Source organism: Primulina huaijiensis, chromosome 11 (genome assembly GCF_012295235.1).
Source record: "Primulina huaijiensis isolate GDHJ02 chromosome 11, ASM1229523v2, whole genome shotgun sequence".
Lineage (NCBI taxonomy): Eukaryota > Viridiplantae > Streptophyta > Magnoliopsida > Lamiales > Gesneriaceae > Primulina > Primulina huaijiensis.
The window spans coordinates 22,544,433-22,561,817 of NC_133316.1; the positions used below are offsets into that span (position 1 = coordinate 22,544,433).

The following is a 17,385-nucleotide window of genomic DNA, read 5'->3' on the forward strand; positions in this document are numbered from 1 at the left end:
CAGTTATCCATCCTGAATAATTTCAATCAAACCAATTAATAAAATGTAGTGGAGATTACAAAAACTTTATTTTTCTATATGCATCCTCAACCTTTGAAAAAACACAAAAATTTATATGTCCGTCTCACGATCAATTTTGTACGTTAGACAAATCTCTAATACGACCCGAATCATAAAAAATATTATCTTTTATATATAAGATATTACTTTTCATTGTAGGTATGGACCAGATCGATCCATTTTACAGATATAGATCCATAAGAACGTCTCACATAAAATATACTTTAAAAAAAATAATGTAATTAAAACCACAAGATTATTCTACCATGTCGAACCAAAACGTCACAAACGGATGCACGACAAGAAAAATGAAGTAAATGACTCTTACACAACTTAGACATTTTGTCATGTGATTGTTGTGAACCTTAAATATTTAAATAATAATACGTATTTATGAGTCAAAGACCAATTATTTTTATCTAAATATATAACTTACGATTTAAAAGTCCGGGTTTGGGTGATTTATTAAATCTCCACAATAGCTTGTTACACATCCAACATATATTTCCTTTTGGGGGTGAGGATATTATTCATGCACAACATGAAGACATGGGCCCTACTTTATTTTATTTTATTTTTTCCCTTGAAAAGTTTTGGTACAAAATTACACTGAAATAGTCAATATGTCAAGTAAAGGAGAGACAAGGGCCTCCTCAATCCTCAGACACAGGTGTTTAGTTCAAAAATTAAATTTTTTTTTTGCAATGGCCCATAAAAAAAATATCGCTATCATCGGAATGATTCTTTTACAATGATGTGCGAACCCGTAGTTATTGTATTTGAGTGTATGTATTATAAATTTTGAGATTAATGTAATAAATTGTAAATCACGTTAGTTAAGTAAATTCACATTAACAAGCTCGTTCGAGAATGTATTGATAAAGATGATCAAACTCCTCGTCATCTGTCAAACGCTCACCTAATTCATTAATTCAGACACCTCTTAGTAGCCACGTGAAATGGTTTTGGTAATTTATATGGTTGCAAGTAAATTCTTATCTTAATTTATGAATTATTCGATGACATATTTAGAACTTCACTCCGTGCCGTTTTTTTCTATATAATATGATTTATTTTAATCAAATATTTTAAGAGTTTAATTAATTTTAAAACAAGATGCAATAGCTCATAAGTAATTTAAATCTAGGATGTTTAGAATAAACTTAGTCTAAATAATATCAAAGAATAAAATTCAAGGTTTATTTATTTTGAAAAATATAAAAATTGACCACTTCCCAAAAATATATGTGTATGTATGTATATGTATAAAATAAAAATTATATAAAGATTCGCGAGACCATGTCACAAGAGACATATTCTTATTTTTTTTTGGAAAAAAAGAACTATCCATTTAGCTTTACTAGATACATAGTAAATAATGCAGAAACTAAATCCAAGTGTGACTTTTCGTTAAGTGGATAAGTAATTAGATTTTATAGAAATATAATTTTTTTTTTGCGATTCAAATTGCAAACAGTAATTATTTAATTTCCAAAATATATAATTTATTGCATCAGAATAATTTTTTAAAAGCCAATTGGGGAGTGAAATAAATAAATGAATGAATGAATGAAATAGTAATTAATAGATATGGTGGTATATTTATTTATCGTTTTCCCCGAATTACCCCGAAACCCGCACATGGGAAAATATACTTACCAAATTATTGGATTGGAGAACATTTCTTGAATTTTGCAAAAACCAAAATAATATGGATGTTGGCAGTTGGGTCATAATTTCCCAAAAATCAACGAAAAATAATTCACCAAGACGAAGAAGCAATTCGACTGTTGTTAGGTGCCCACAAGAGCGAGGAAAACTTTTTTGAAACTTCCTTAGACTTTGTTTTATTTTGGATAATTTGATTTACTGGGAGAGTATTCGGAGGTGAGAAGCAACCCAATCTGATAAATATCTCATTTTGGGCCCTTTCGACTCGATCGCTTATCCGCATGCATTGATTTAGGTAGGTCCAGATTTGAAGTTCCCAAGCAAATGGATTCTTGGATTCGGTTTTTGATTGATTGGAATCGCTCACGTCTCTGTCGCTGATTTTGTTTTAGTTTTTTTTTTTTTTGCATTCTGGGTGGTTGGCTTCTAAAAAGGAGTCTGGAGTTGTTCTATGTGCGACCGTGCTTACTTGTTATTGTGGTAAATTAGGATTTGTGAAGGTGGGGTTTTTTGTTCATTTCTAATATTTTCTTCATTATTTTCCTGGAAATCGTTCGAGCATAAAAGGGGGCTAATCCTTATTATTTCATTGTTTCAAGTTGAAGAGTTGTAGGCTATCCTTTTTCTGTTGAAATGGATGTGATAGAATTGGACCATTTCGTGGATTTGAAGTATGTATGTCATCAACTTTTGGGAGTGATTTTGTGACGGGGTTGACTTTTGTTTGTGATGTGAAGCATGAACGGCATTTCTCATGCCTTATTTCAGAAAATAAAATGGTGAATTAACGTACTTTATTTTCTTGATCTTTCTGAACTGATACTTGATTTACTTTTATACCGTGTTGCTTGTTTGCAAAATTGGTAGACTTACTGTACCTGATATGGAAAAGTTTTATTACATATTTGTCCTGTTAGTTGATGTATTCAATTATTGATCATCTGGCATGTGATTTGTGATCTTCACGCAGCATAATATACGTGAATGAATGCCGAATTTTCTGTGAAAAGAGATGAAAATAACTTCTGAGGGGTCGAAGGAACAATGACTGGAGGGTCATTGGGTCTTAGAGCATCAGGCAGTTATGGATTATTGCAGCAAAACCCACTGAATGGAGGGTTGCCACCTCAGAACTTGTACATTCCTCGGAGGACTTCGAAGTCATCCCTTAATGGTTATAAGGAAAAAGAAAGACATGTTCATTCCATTTTCAGATATTTAAGCCAGAGGAAAGTGGGAATGCTGGTTTTAGCATCCCTTGCTCTTGTGGCTTTCATGACAGGATTCTTTACCATCAATAAAGGTGGTTTGATGCTATGCATTTCGTATTTTTTCATTGTCAGTATTCTATCTAATATTCATCATAACTCAACATTGATGTGGTCTCAAGACTCTTCGCCACTAATTGATATGCAATAGTTCTGTGTTTTGTAAAGAATTTTATGTTGGATGGTGCATGATGAAATTCTCTTCACTAAATAGATTCCTACAGTATTATCCCTCAGTTCACCTTTCTTCGTTAAGACTCATTCTTCACATTGCATATCGCAACCAGGCTTTATGATACCCTCGCGCCTCTAATAACTATAAACCATGCGTCCTTTTTCCTTGGTAGGGGGTATCCTTCTGTTGGATTATTAAGTGTGTTATTAACTATTTGCAGTCTAATTATCCAGTTATGCAAGCAACCAAATTTATGTGCCTTGTATTGTTAACTTATACCGGTGATTTATTGTTGATGTCAGAGGCTGATTTGGGAAACTCTAGTTTGGACTTTGATACAAGGGATCCTAATATGTCTCATGTTTTATCGACGTGGTGGACTGGGAAAGAAGCAATGCTATATAATAGTAGTATTAAGATGAATAAAGTTACAGTATGTGTTGAGAATGCTGGCTGGTATCCGTCCATCTCCCATGCTTCAGCAGCAGATGTTGATCCTAGTACTGCTTCTTTTACGGATAATTCATGTAAAAATTTTGCATTTCCACCCCCTCCTCCTGGTTATAGAAGGCGCGTTGGGCCTCGCCGTAAGTTACCTTGCTGTTTGATTACTTTATGGATTTCCATTTTTGTACAGCTATTGAGCTACTGATATCCTAACTGACTACTGGTATTAATGTGAGGGATTGTATTTGACATCTATCTATGTGTTCTTTACATGCCTATATACTCTTAGATACAGTGATATTATTTCTTATTTGTTGCCTCAGCATGCCCGGTGTGTTACATTCCTGTGGAGCATGCCATAGCTAGTATACCCAAATTCCCCTCAGAATCTTCCGTGCTTAGTCATTTAACATATTTCTCTGAAGAAAATCCTCAGAGAACTGAACCAAATGGAGGCTCTAAGTTTGGTGGGTACCCTTCTCTGAAACAGAGAAAAGATTCTTTTGATATAAAAGAATCCATGACCGTGCACTGTGGGTAGGCTAAGTTTCCTGTTTGTTTTATATAGATAATATTATAGATTTAAAAAAATTGTTGCTTGGATTTTTAACGCTTTTACTTGCATTGTGCTCTTTAGATTTGTAAAAGGATGTGGACCAAGAGACCAAACTGGTTTTGACATTGATGCTGATGATCTTAAAGAATTGGAGCAGTTCCATGAGGTCATTGTGGCCTCCGCTATATTTGGTACTTCTGCATTTGAATTTTTCCTTTATTAGAGCAGCATGCAATTGTCCAACGCCAGTTGGGAAGCTTGGAAATACTTGCACCTTGCCAAATGTCTTAACATCCTGCTGTTTATGGAGCCCTTCTACATTTTTTCTGCATAGGTAACTATGACGTGATTCAACAACCGAGGAATATTGGTGAAGTTGCAAGAAAAAATGTCCCATTTTTCATGTTTATTGATAAAGAGACTGAAGCATATATGAAGAATACTAGTGTCTTGGACTGTGGGAAACAGGTTGGATTATGGAGAATTATTGTTGTCCAGAATGTGCCCTATAATGATGCAAGAAGAAATGGGAAGGTTAGTTTTCTTCAATCTTCATAGCTGTGAAAATGTTGATTCAATCTATATGTACATTGGTTTCTGTTTTGACCATACTTTTCTATGGTCCAAATTTGAGGTTTTTTTGTGAGAAAATTTGGGTTTCTATGGACCTGAGTATTCTTATATAATCAACTTTGACGTTATGTTTAACATGCAATATCTAACTAGTGTGTTCATTTTACCGAATTTATTAGGGATTTATTATTTTGCTGTGCCCGCTTCATGATTAATCCTGTTGCAACTGCAGAAGAAAGTTTTTATTTAACGAAATGAAAGGATCGGCAGATCATAACTCATTTGGTCCTGCTATCATCTTGCGTGTCGGCACATCCTATATTTAAGAGTCATTTGATTGTTATTGATTGGAGTTTTATAGTTTGTACTGTAGTTAGTTCCTTGGGAGTTGGATTCGGTTTTTATCCAACGCTTTTATTTTCACTCATGTTGTTTATTTACCTTGTTCATATGCTTCTTGTCATTTTATTTCCTGAGCTACTTGTCATTAAACGATGTTTGCTGAGCTATTGTCGAAGTATTGTTGTTTTGTTGTGCTTGTTATATGATAGCATATGGAACTAAACAAATGAATATTTGGTCGTCAGGTGCCAAAGCTCTTGTTGCATAGGCTCTTTCCTAATGTTCGTTACTCTATCTGGATTGATGGAAAGCTCAGGCTAGTCGTGGATCCATACCAGATTCTCGAGAAGTATGCCTCCCCGCCTTTTCTTGTCATGACTTGGACTGCAATTACCCACCTTGCTTACTTTCTTTCACAGGTTCCTGTGGCGCCAAAATGCTACGTTTGCTATATCAAGGCACTATAGTCGTTTTGATGTTTTTGAAGAAGCTGAGGCTAATAAAGCTGCAGGAAAATATGACAATACTTCCATTGATCACCAAATTGATTATTACAAAAAGGAGGGTTTAACACCATACACTCTAGATAAGCTTCCTATAACTAGTGGTATGTTTGTGTGACTTATATAATTGGAATATGCTTTCACTTTAGTTTATAAGTGATGATTTTGAGTTCTGCATGGACCAAATATCTGCAGATGTTCCCGAAGGGTGTGTGATAATAAGAGAGCACATACCCATGACAAACCTTTTCAGCTGTCTATGGTTTAATGAAGTTGATCGATTCACATCCAGAGATCAGCTGAGTTTCGCAACTGTGAGGGATAAAGTGAAAGAAAGAGTTAACTGGAACATAAACATGTTTCTAGATTGTGAGAGGCGGAATTTCGTGATACAGGTGGCATTTCTTTTCTCTTATCACAATATTGTTGAGTCACATAATGTATGTTTATTTTTGGGGGTTCAAGTACTATTTTTGGGTTTGTTTGTGCTGGGATGAAGGGGTTCAAATACTCATGATTAAATGATTACAAGGCAATATGTATCTAGCTTTGCACATTATAAACCTCAGGGGCAGTGTGTATAACTCAGTGAAAGTTCAAAGGAGGTGGATGCTTTAACCAATTCTTTTTTAATTAATGAATGGTTTACGATGATTGGTCACACCGCGGTACTGGTCTTTTAGCGGCACTTAGACAAATTAGATATTTTTAGATCCCATGATGGGTGCTGAATGTCAAAACGAATTTCAGATACTTATATTGTTTATTATGTGTGAGGTGGGTCAACTCATAACTTTACATAAAAAATAATTGTGTTGGCAAACTCTATTACTGTTTGTAAACTGTGAATGGTTGAAAAGCTTTTTGATATAAGAGCCAAGCAAATTCAGTCGGAAATTTGAAGGAACGGTAACTGGTGTAGCATTTAGAATTTGACTGCATGATGATGGTGTCTGGCCACAAACTTCTTTCTTCTGTTGGGTGATTTTGGATTTCAAGGTCTTTTCGTAGTTTTTTTTTCCATTTATCTTCTACTTCGTACTGTCATGTTAGTGTAAAAAAAACCTTGTGTTTTTACCATTTTGGAATTGGCCTCTCAAGTTGTATCTTATGATAATCTGTAAATACTTCATGCCTATAGTCCATCCAATCGTCCTTAATGCTTGTACAAGTATTGATGATTATAGTCGTTCGGTTTCTTCTTGTCTGATTTTGTGTTTGCCAAGTATAATTTCCAAATCACCTGAATATATAAACTCTAAAAATTTGTGCATCAGTAAAGTTGGAATCCCATTGTTTACAGGCATATCACAGAGATTTATTAGAACAAAGAGCTCATCAGCAGGCTATGACTAGAATTCACCCTCCCCCTGTTCTGATTCACGAAAAAAACCCCGTGAAGAGAAATCTAGTCCGGCCTGGTAGAGGAAGCAAGAAGCCTAGTTCAAGGAGACGCCACAAAATAATTCCCAGAAACAAGGAAAATTTCTTTATTTGATTTTTTGCTCCATTTTTAAAGTGAGTATTTTAGTTCGTTATTACGAAGCAGGTGTAGGACAATTTTTTGAGATTTTTCCGAAGGTGGAAAGTTGAGATGAGTGCTTTTAGCATAGAAGGTACAGAAGAAAGTGACTCGAAGATTGCTCAAAATTATCAAATTTTATTCATTACTTTGTACATATAATGGTGCCTATCTATCCATGTTCACGATGAACCAAAATCCCTTGACAAAGCAAGACTTGTTACTCTCACTGTGCCTCAAAATAAAAGGTTACTTTACGTGTTTTCATTTTGAAAATAATGATTATTTTTTGTAGAAAGGTAGTCATTTGATAACATTTTAAAGGTACTTTCTGATTATAATTTGATTGGAAAATGACGTGGTGATAATTTTTTATAGATCTGTTTCAGGATGTTAGTGTAAGGATAATATTTTCACACTATCCAATAGTTCAATTTTAATTTGGTTATGTGAATTTCACATATTTTTAAGGATCTCACTATATAAATCAATTTTGAATCCTTAAATTTTGCGATAAAAATATTATTCGTATGTTAAATATGAATTCTACCATGTTCGGTATATTTGATCATGAGTGTTATAATTTATGCATGCACGTAAAAAACGACAAGAGTTTATTTTTAAATGATAATTCATCTGTCACCTTGATCTTTTCGTTTCTTTAAATCCGTGGGACATGAATAATTCATAATTTTCTGATTCGCAACATGTGCAACAACGTTATCTAAAACAGCGATAGTGGTCTTTAAAATTTTAAAAAAGCAAGACTTAATGCCCATGCTGACTCATATCTGGATTCAAATTATTATATTTTATTTTATTATAGAAACCAATAAATGTAAAAATTAATTCTTCATTTTTTTAAAAAAAGTAAAATTATTTTAGAACACGACCTATTGATAAATTATTTTATTAATTCGATATATGTACTATTGTAAATGAATTAATTAATATATAAATTATTTATAAATTGAAAAATTGTTATATTAACTATTATAAATAATTTAAATGATACATGATCAAGCTAAAAAGTCAATTTTATTCTTAATCTAATTTTTTTAAATCCAATTTTCATTAATAAATTAAATTAGGAACAAACTTATACTTTCGAAATTATTTAATTTATTTTATTATTAATTTTTAATAAAATTCTATTTATTTAAAAATTGTATTATGAAAAATAATTATCAACTCAAATATACAAATATTTTTTTTTATCATATTGATAAAAATATAATAAATAAATATTTGTCACAAGAGTATGGAGGTATGGTTTTCAAACGATCAAATCAAAAATAACTAAACTTTTTTATTTTCAAAATCTGGTGTTGATCAGTTGGAATTTGAAAAAATGTTCAAAATGAAAGTTATAATTTATGTGTGTATATAATTTATTTACCTATAATTATAATATTATAATATACATAGATATCATTTATAATATACTTATAAATATTTTGAAAATCAATTACATATTTTGTGTTAATTAATAATTTTCTTATTTTTATACAAAGAATATACTATTTATTTATTTATTTATTATAATTATAATTATAATTTAAAATAAATTAAAAATTATTTTTAAAATTTAATAAATAAAATATTTTTTAAAAATAAAATGTGTATTTAATAAAAATAATTGGATTTGAAAGCAATTTTATTAAAAACTAAATTTAACTTTTTAGTTAAATTATGTATCAATTAAGTTATTTATATATAGCTCCTATATTAATTAAGCGATTTAAAATATTTTATGTATCAATTTATCAATAATTTTATTCTTTTTAAAACAATGCCGGTTGAAGGTTTGAAGGATGCCGACGGGCGACGACTCTACAGCATGGGATAATTTTAAATATTGCCGACGGGAGATGACTCTAAAGCATGGGATAAATTTTTATTTTTATTTTTAAATTTTAAAAAAATATATATATATAACTGTGTATATGTATGCTTGCCTGGACCCACGCGTAAAGTGACGTTCCTTCAACTCCTAGTTCTTGTATTCGGTTCTTCTTCACCTATACATTTGTAAATGAACGGATCCAATGCATCTTCCTGTTTTGGTATGACAAATTTTTTTTTTAACAGCTATGAGGCAAGAAAAGCCTTCCACCTATGGTAATTGTTAATGTTCCACACTTTTCTTGTTTCCTTTAAGCTCTGTAAACCCTGCAAGCAAGTGAAATCTTTTAATTTCTTCTGTTTCCACGTCATAGATCTTAGGATTTGGCAACAAGAATCTATCTTTTCGCTTCTCGTAACCTTCTATTGAAGAATATCCTGTTCACGCATAAGGCCAGGCCTGGGATTCATAAAGCCGTTGATGTATAAGTGGTTGATCACCTTAACTGTCTTCTGAATCGAAGATTTTCTTTTTATTGTTGATCGGCTTTGTTCAATTATGTTGATAAAGATAATGTCTTTTCATGGTACATAACAAAGGGTTTCCTCTGTTTCTCCTTAAATATGCATTGATGATTGGGATTTAGGCGGCGGTGCGAGCTCAACTGTTATTCATTTAGAATTTGATTTTGTTTTGCCAAAAAGCCGAGGGTTTAGGTGGGTTTTGATGATTGAGCCTAAAAATTGAATATTTGGGGATTTGTACAGCAATAGAAGAAAACCATCACTACCATCTGTTTTTTCCTTCAGTCATAAAATGGTATCCCAAGGCTTTTTTCTTATCTGCATGCTCCATTCTTTGATTGCCTTAACTTGTGGAGCCCTTATGATGTTCTATAGAGATGAGGTTTTTGTGTTTAGTCATGGTAGGGAGCGCGCTAGTAAGCTTTTAGGCTCAACACCACATGATCAGTTGTTAATCCAGACATCGGATTCATTTTCGGGTTTGCTTATGTTTGCTATTGGATTTCTCTTGTTTATGGTGGGATTTGTGAAGGATAGGGAGTTTCATAGTTATTTCCCCAAAGGATGTGTGCTTCTACATATCACAATGGCTATATGGAGAATATACTTTGAGAGGAAAGTTGAGGTTCTTGGCTTTGATTGGCTGAGACTCGTCGTTGGTGACATTGTTTTGGGACTTTCATGGGTTTTATTTCTCGTCTGTTCATGGAGGGAGAAGTATGATTGATGTTGGCTGGAAGAAGAGCACTACTTAGGATGAAGGAGTGACAAAAGAGAAAAACTTGTATTTCTCACTAAAATAAGAAATGAAATTTGAAGATTTTTGAATTGAGTGACATCTGCTGCTGTTGACCATCCACTCCCAGAGTCTCTCCTTTCGCATACGGGAGTTCGATGATTTTTTGCCCCAAAATTCTGGCGCTGCTGTGGGGAACTGGGAGCTCCAAGATCATAAAATTGGCTATATTTTACATCACCGTGTCAGTGATAGCACTGAAAGAATTTGAACTGGCATCTGGCTCAACTCGCCCAAGAATGGATGTGTGCAAGTTTGGTCTATAATACATGAAATTTAATTACATTGTGGAATCTTTCGTCTCTTTCATTCTTAATGTGCATAAAGTTCTCCCTGTTACCTCTACGTAGATCTCCTTTATGCATTCTCTACTTGCTATATTATTTGTTATCTATTGCCTATTTATTAAAGAATTTTCAAATTCGGGCACCTGTATCCAGTTGCAGTATGTATGTTTGAACTGCTTCTTGGAAGTTTCAAGATTAACAGTTGTGGTGCTTCTACATTTCGATTGTAATGCACAAGTTTACTTCTGAAAGTAAATGAAAACAGCAAACCTTTCTCTACTTGAACGGATTGTCGTTGTATCATCAGTACGGGTTCTAGGTTGGTCTGGGAAAATGTGGTATGTCTGAGACTTTTGCTTGAACAAGACAATCTAATTCATTTTGTCTGGTGATGTTATACTATTTTAGTGAGATTGTGTTTGCGTCAATTATGTAATGTAGAATCTTGGTAACAAAAACTTCATATTCCTAATTATCTTGTCACATCTTTTTCTGCTCTCACTACTTGGTTTATATTTGCCCTTTTGATTTGTGATTTTATATTCCCTTCTTTCGGTGCTTTCTCCCCAGTATTCCATCTTGATACTTATCAAAAGCTATCCTTTTGTTTTAATTCCTTTTATTTTCTGGTCCTGAAGTGGCAGTGTTTTATGATTAGTGTTGTAAAAGGCGTCGCCCACCCACTGCTATGATTTTTAAAAACCGCTTAATGTAATGTATATAATTTTTTTATTATTTTCAAAAAAATTGTTTGACATATTTTTCAATTAATTTGTATCGCATAAAGAAAAAGAATATGTCATTATCCTTTAATTTGAATCTGATATTGAAGAATTATTGAGAAAATATGTAGATAAACTAGAAAAATACAATTTTTAGGTAAAAAAAACCGCATAGGTGCCGTCTCCAAGCATCTAGTGGATATCTTTTTTTAGAACACTGCTTGCGAAATAAGAATTTATAACGGGAACTACGTATAGTGTTCATTAAAATGGTGAAATTTCACGAAATATTCTAAAAAATGGCATCTTTTTTAAATATCCTCTTAATCGTGGATAGATAATAGAGTTGTCAAATGGATCAGTCTGACTCCAACTTGCAACCCAAACGACAGGGTTTATTTTAAGTTCTCTTCAAATACATCACTAAAATGATAACTTAACATGTAAATTTTTCTAGTTTTTCATCTCGAGTCTAAAATACATGAAATGTAAAAGAAGATGAAGATATAACTATAATTTGATTTCCCAATACGTTTTTATTTATTTATGAAATTCTAAATTATTCTTTTCTACGAGAATATTAATTTTGAAACTCGTAATTTTATAATTAGTTATATTATATATATGTACATTACATATGTATGTATATATTTTACTACTTCCTTTACGCTCAAGTTTCAGCGTGTGCATTTCCAAGGTACATCGAATAAATCATCTATCTGAAAAATCAACGGGATATTTGAAGAAACCAACGCACCAGTAGTACGTAATTTCCTCCTAAAAATCTCCCACAAACGTCAACCGATTTTAGTATAATTTTTAGTGTTCTTCGTTTTAACGAGATAATTTCTGCTCTTTTATATAGTTATTATTATCTATGAATCAGCGATTCTCTTTGTCTGACCCTCTTTTATTTTTCCTCTGAGATGTATATCAATTTGATGAGTATTTTCTTTTTCTGGTTTAATCGTTAAATATAACTGTATTACCAAGTGAAACAATGCATAACAATGCTCTCTACATGCTTGAGAAAGTGTGCAATAGAGTTCTCGTTTGTGTGTGTGTATGTGGTCATATTCAGAAGCTTTAGCGAGACACGCTTTCGGGTTCAGAACAACGCTTTTGCAATGTGCACCATTTTGTTTGAACCCCGTTTTCAGAGTTTCCCTTGGAATCTGTGTATTCTGAGTTGATCTAAACATTTCTTTACTCCCTTTGTTCCGTGATTTGAGGTACCATTTTGTTCTTGAATTTTGACGCATCCCATGGGCTTGAAATTTCTTTTTTCGGTTGTCTGTCATGGTTCTCATTTTTCTAAGCTATAGAGTTGCGGTATAAAAGGAGTTGTAAGGGGATGAATAAACAGAGGACTTAAACATTTTTAGCCTATTTAATTCATGGATTATTTTTTCTTCTTTTAGATCTATTTAAAGCTAAAGAATTGTTAGAAAGTGATGAGAAATGAGAAATCTGTGACTAGTGTTTTGGGTTTTAGGGGTGGCGTAGTTTTTTATGGGTAGTAATGATCTAAAGTAATAAAAAAAATATAATAGCATCTAATGCAAGAAGTTTAATGCTCAAGATGCACAATTTCAAAACTTCTTAAGATAGCTGAATGAACAACTTGCCTCTAGCTACTGATGTTCAGCTACAGTTGGAGTAATAAAATGTGTGTTTTGATCCTTTGAGTCTTCTAAGCCTGCTAATTTTGTGAAAGGATTCATTAAGAATAGGGAATCAACGGCATTTTAAGAAGTCTTTACACCCTTCCATCAAGGTTGCTAACGGCCAATCGCAGGGACAAGGATAATTCTCAGATGGTTTTCAGAGTTTTGAATTGTTAGATTATAAACCCAACTACCCAAGTAGGGTATCATCCCAAAAAGTTTGGTTATTGGTTGGCGAAACATTTCCGGGTTTAAAGGTTTGCCTATTGGGTGATTTAACTTTTATGGGTTATAAGCTACTCTTTATTAGTTTTAATGTTCAATATTTCGATTTGTGACATTTGTTACATTGACGACCCTTTGAAAAACTGAAGTCCGTGACGGCCACTCTAGATGACTTTCACACATTTCAATATTCAGTATATGCATCATGTATCTTAATTGAATCTATTTTTTTTTACTTATTGATATTAATCCAATGATAGCCTTTTTCTAGATCGCCTATTCCGCTTCGTCGACTTTCAACTAGAGCACCAATGTTACATTATAAACCCAATAGGGGTACCGTTCGAAAAGGCTTACCTATTGGGTTATATAACCTTCTTGGATTTATAAACAATCGTTTATTAGTTTTAATGTTCGATGTGAGATATTTCTAACTTATATAGCGCTGGAGTTTCTTTTTTCTTTTTGCTATGTTCTCTGGTAGAATTTCTGAAATGTATCTCAAATTAATTAATTTCTCTACATTAACTTTAATGGCCATGCAATAAGCATTAAACTTTAAAGATGCTATCTTACTTCTTGACGTCCTGCTTTGAGTTTCCTATCTTATAATATTTATAGTGATCATTGTTTATTGCGTGGATGTAGGAAGATAATCTCGTTGTTTGAAAGCCATTTTATATTGTTTGAATTATAAATCCTGGTAATTCAGATTATTATCAATATTGATTACGATTGAAAACTTAGTCCATGATTAATGATTTTCTTTTTTCTGGCTATCTTTTCTAACGTTTGGTATTCTCCTTGAAACCTCAGACCATGGGCAGTTTACCATTACACAGCACTTCCTCTGTCATCTCTCTGCATTCGCAAAAAGACCAAGGGTCTGGTTCAGTGTTATCTGGGCCTGATTCAAAGCCGAAGAAGAAGATCTGCTGCGCATGCCCTGATACTAAGAAGCTGAGGGATGAATGCGTAGTCGAGCATGGCGAATCCGCTTGTGAAAAGTGGATTGAGGCTCATCGTAAATGTCTCCGTGCTGAAGGCTTCAAAGTTTGAATATGCACTCTGCTTCAGAAAATGGAATGCAATGTGATTTTGAACATGAGTGCGTGTCTACATACTTTAATTTCACAGAGTTTTCGAAACAATTTTGGCAGCCCATATGAATTGAAACCGGTCTTTGAATAAGATATGTGAAATAAAGGAATTCTTGTTTATGCTGTTATTTGCATAGAGTAGTTACTTTTTATTTTTTGTTATCATTCTTTTTGGTTGTGCGGAAAAATGAGTTACCAACCGCATTCTGATCGTCTCCTCCCAATCAATATCTTTATCATGGAGAATCAAACACAGTGTTGCATGTGACCCCTTGAAATTTGATTGTGGTTTTTTTTTTTTTTTGGCCATGGAGATAAATAATGTGATCATATTGGAAATCGTGATATAATTTTAAGCTTAGATTCCCAATATCTTCTCCTGTAATCCGTTAGGTAGTTGAAATTTTACCTGACCAAAAAAATGTACTTATCGGAAGTATAATGAAATATAAACAAGAGATACCATCTTCTAACGAAAGACCATAGTCTATATGTTTGATCATTGTTATAAACAATAACAATTTAACTAAGTTAACGCATCCAACGACCAACGCTCAAGGTTGGCCATAATTCAAGACTTGTGGCATGGTTTCAGTAATTCATGCGTTTTATTTGTATACCATCGGGATTGAATTTGCTTGTTTATTTTATTGGTGCGTTCTAATATCTGCCGAATTAACTTTAATTGTATAGAAACCATGATTAGCTTGAGGAAGTTGTCAATTTTTTCCCATGCATGTTTTTGGATTCATACACATTTTTAGCATAAAGTTGTAAATTCATAATATTGGAAAAACTTTAATTTGCCCATCTATTCACTCTGTTACATAGAAAAATATTGACTTTTGATGTATGAAACACTTATGAATGTTGCCGGCGATAATCCAAGTATTTTTTGTTTCCTTATATATTGATTTATTATAGATCTTATGTTTATATAACTTCCAAGAAAAATTAAAAAAGGCCATTGTAACACACTGATAATATTATTAATTAATTACTAATGACATAAAATGAGATACAGATGGATGGAGATGCATTCGGCTACGTAATTATGAGGGACCAAACCATATATGATATAGCATGCAGCAAATTTATTGGATTACATTTTCAAATATGATATAGTATAGAGGTGTCCCTTTTCTTGGAAGATCAGTTGCCGCAGGTGCAGTTGGTGCAAGCGCAGCTGGTACCGCACTTGCACTTCCCATCGTGCTCGGCTGCAGGAGCATCCATCACCACCAAACTCATCTCACTGCCGCAAATCATGCAAGATTAAATTATTCCAGAATTCGACTAGTTGTATATTCAGTCATCCATCTTGATGAGTAATATATATATGCGTGCGTGTGTGTGTGTGTGTGTGACATCCCATGCAACATTTATCTGAGATGGTCTGTGGTATTTCATGATTGAAAAACACATGGTAAGCATGAATTCTCAACAGTTGGATTATATCCTTGGTTAACAGGTCTCAAGTAAATATATTTTCCATCAACTTTCGCTTAAGCTACTATTGCTACTGTGGGAGGAAGGGAGTACCTGATGTTCTCGGTGACAATGATGTCCGCAGTATATCCCTTCTTCCTGCAAATTTTTCATATTATATACATACATACGCGAGGATTCAAATAAGGATACATAGTACAGGTACTTACACGCATTGGGTCTTGTCAGCACAGTCGCAGCTTCCGCACATGTCCGACATGGTTGGTTGAAGATAAACTGGGAACTTGAGATGAAATAGAAGAGTTTTGATTGGAATATGAATGGTTTTCTATGCCTTGAAACCCTTCAAGAAGCTGCTATTTATAGTTGTGTTGGGGAATCTTGCTTCAGATATCCTCCTCTCATGTCAAGTCAGCTTCACTTTGCACAAGATGCCTTATCTTTTGGATTCATTGAGAAAATTTCCCAAATGCCAAGAACTCTTTCTAATTGCTATTTTTTACGGTACCTGAGCGCAAGCATATGGCGTTGCGTGGATCGTCCATTTTCGGTTATTCGATAAGATTAGCGCAACATACGCATTATATTGACAGAATAGTTGGTATAACAGAGGTTTTAACGACCATAATGTTTGTTATACGCTTTAGAACACCTGAGGGGAAGCATAAATTCCTTCCGGGTTTAATTTGAACAAGCTATATTGAAATAGCTCAAGAACTTTTCTTTTACAAATTTTATACTCTTAAGCCAATCATCTGTTTCTTATTGAGAATCTCACGACATCGACACTGATAAATGCAAGATTCTGAACTATACAAAAGCTCAAATTCCGAAGTATTATTTATGACCGTGGCCTTAAATTTATGCTTTTTTTTTTAAAAAAAAAAAAAAAAAAATCTTTTTATCTTCAAGAATACGACTAAGACAGATAATGGGTTCCGTCTATTTCTTCAACTTTCTTTCATTTCCTCTCCTTTCTTTTAAAGTGCGCGGTCATGTTCAAACCTTTGTTTGATTCCCATAATTCAGAGTAGAGTGGTCAGAGTTTTGTCTGTACTGATGTTTAATCTTTATCAGAATCAATGGCTTCTGTGTCTTCACCATGTTCATCCAGATCAGTCATTTCCAACCGTCCAAACGAATGTTTAGGAAGATCGATGTTTCTATAAAAAGTTTGATATAACAAGGTCGCAAGACCATTTGGGCGAGCACGGGGATACACCACGGCAAAAATGACTCGACTTGTCCCTCTCTTGTTTGTATAGTTGGATACAATTCATAAAAGATAACAAGGTAGGAATTTTAAACCAGGCTTCGGATAAACTTTGACTCCGTTAATAGCGTGCTAAGATGCAATTCATAAAAACAAAAATAATCGAGACAAAAATTTAACTCTTTCATATCAACTTATTGTGTTTACTCTAATTAAGGGATATGTCATGCATCTAGGAAATATGATAGTTTATTTCTTATTAGAGTAGGTCTCTTGTGAGATGGTCTCACGAATATTTATCTGTGAGACGGGTCAACTCTATTGATATTCACAATAAAAAGTAATACTATTAGCATAAAAAGTATTAATTTTTCATGGATGATCCAAATAAGATATCCGTCTCACAAAATACGACCCGTGAGACCGTCTCACACAAATT

The 17,385-nt window shown here is 33.3% G+C and overlaps 3 protein-coding genes across 9 annotated transcripts; all 3 read left to right on the plus strand.

Annotated features, from left to right (window-relative positions):
• The first annotated feature begins 1,705 nt into the window (after positions 1-1,705).
• LOC140988190 (probable hexosyltransferase MUCI70) lies at positions 1,706-7,356 on the plus strand. 4 transcript variants are annotated; one of them, XM_073457167.1, is made up of 11 exons: positions 1,706-2,026; positions 2,166-2,231; positions 2,702-3,034; positions 3,477-3,761; positions 3,945-4,158; positions 4,259-4,368; positions 4,512-4,711; positions 5,338-5,441; positions 5,512-5,699; positions 5,791-5,990; positions 6,899-7,356. In XM_073457167.1, the coding sequence occupies exons 3-11, from the start codon at positions 2,776-2,778 to the stop codon at positions 7,091-7,093; spliced, it is 1,755 nt and encodes a 584-aa protein (XP_073313268.1). In that variant the 5' UTR covers positions 1,706-2,026; positions 2,166-2,231; positions 2,702-2,775; the 3' UTR covers positions 7,094-7,356. The 4 variants fall into 4 exon arrangements, with proteins under 4 accessions (XP_073313268.1, XP_073313269.1, XP_073313267.1 ...); XM_073457168.1 differs by lacking the exon at positions 2,166-2,231 and having other exon boundaries at positions 1,706-2,030; XM_073457166.1 differs by lacking the exon at positions 2,166-2,231 and having other exon boundaries at positions 1,707-2,026.
• Positions 7,357-9,098: 1,742 nt separating this feature from the next.
• On the plus strand, positions 9,099-10,626 carry LOC140987873 (uncharacterized). Its single transcript, XM_073456589.1, has 2 exons — positions 9,099-9,238; positions 9,337-10,626. The coding sequence occupies exon 2, from the start codon at positions 9,780-9,782 to the stop codon at positions 10,212-10,214; it is 435 nt and encodes a 144-aa protein (XP_073312690.1). The 5' UTR covers positions 9,099-9,238; positions 9,337-9,779; the 3' UTR covers positions 10,215-10,626.
• Positions 9,156-14,412, plus strand: LOC140987874 (cytochrome c oxidase copper chaperone 2-like). 4 transcript variants are annotated; one of them, XM_073456593.1, is made up of 3 exons: positions 9,156-9,238; positions 10,730-10,908; positions 14,001-14,412. In XM_073456593.1, the coding sequence occupies exon 3, from the start codon at positions 14,004-14,006 to the stop codon at positions 14,241-14,243; it is 240 nt and encodes a 79-aa protein (XP_073312694.1). In that variant the 5' UTR covers positions 9,156-9,238; positions 10,730-10,908; positions 14,001-14,003; the 3' UTR covers positions 14,244-14,412. The 4 variants fall into 4 exon arrangements, with proteins under 4 accessions (XP_073312694.1, XP_073312692.1, XP_073312691.1 ...); XM_073456591.1 differs by lacking the exons at positions 9,156-9,238; positions 10,730-10,908 and adding an exon at positions 11,913-12,054; XM_073456590.1 differs by lacking the exons at positions 9,156-9,238; positions 10,730-10,908 and adding an exon at positions 11,936-12,102.
• Positions 14,413-17,385: the final 2,973 nt, after the last annotated feature.

Bases quoted from the DNA above. Each gene is read 5' to 3' on its own strand.
- LOC140988190 (XM_073457168.1), top strand. From the start codon at position 2,776: ATGACTGGAGGGTCATTGGGTCTTAGAGCATCAGGCAGTTATGGATTA. The intron at 4,369-4,511 runs GTACTTCTGCAT...TTTTCTGCATAG, and splicing joins TGTGGCCTCCGCTATATTTG to GTAACTATGACGTGATTCAA. The intron at 5,442-5,511 runs GTATGCCTCCCC...TTTCTTTCACAG, and splicing joins CCATACCAGATTCTCGAGAA to GTTCCTGTGGCGCCAAAATG.
- LOC140987873 (XM_073456589.1), top strand. From the start codon at position 9,780: ATGGTATCCCAAGGCTTTTTTCTTATCTGCATGCTCCATTCTTTGATT.
- LOC140987874 (XM_073456593.1), top strand. From the start codon at position 14,004: ATGGGCAGTTTACCATTACACAGCACTTCCTCTGTCATCTCTCTGCAT.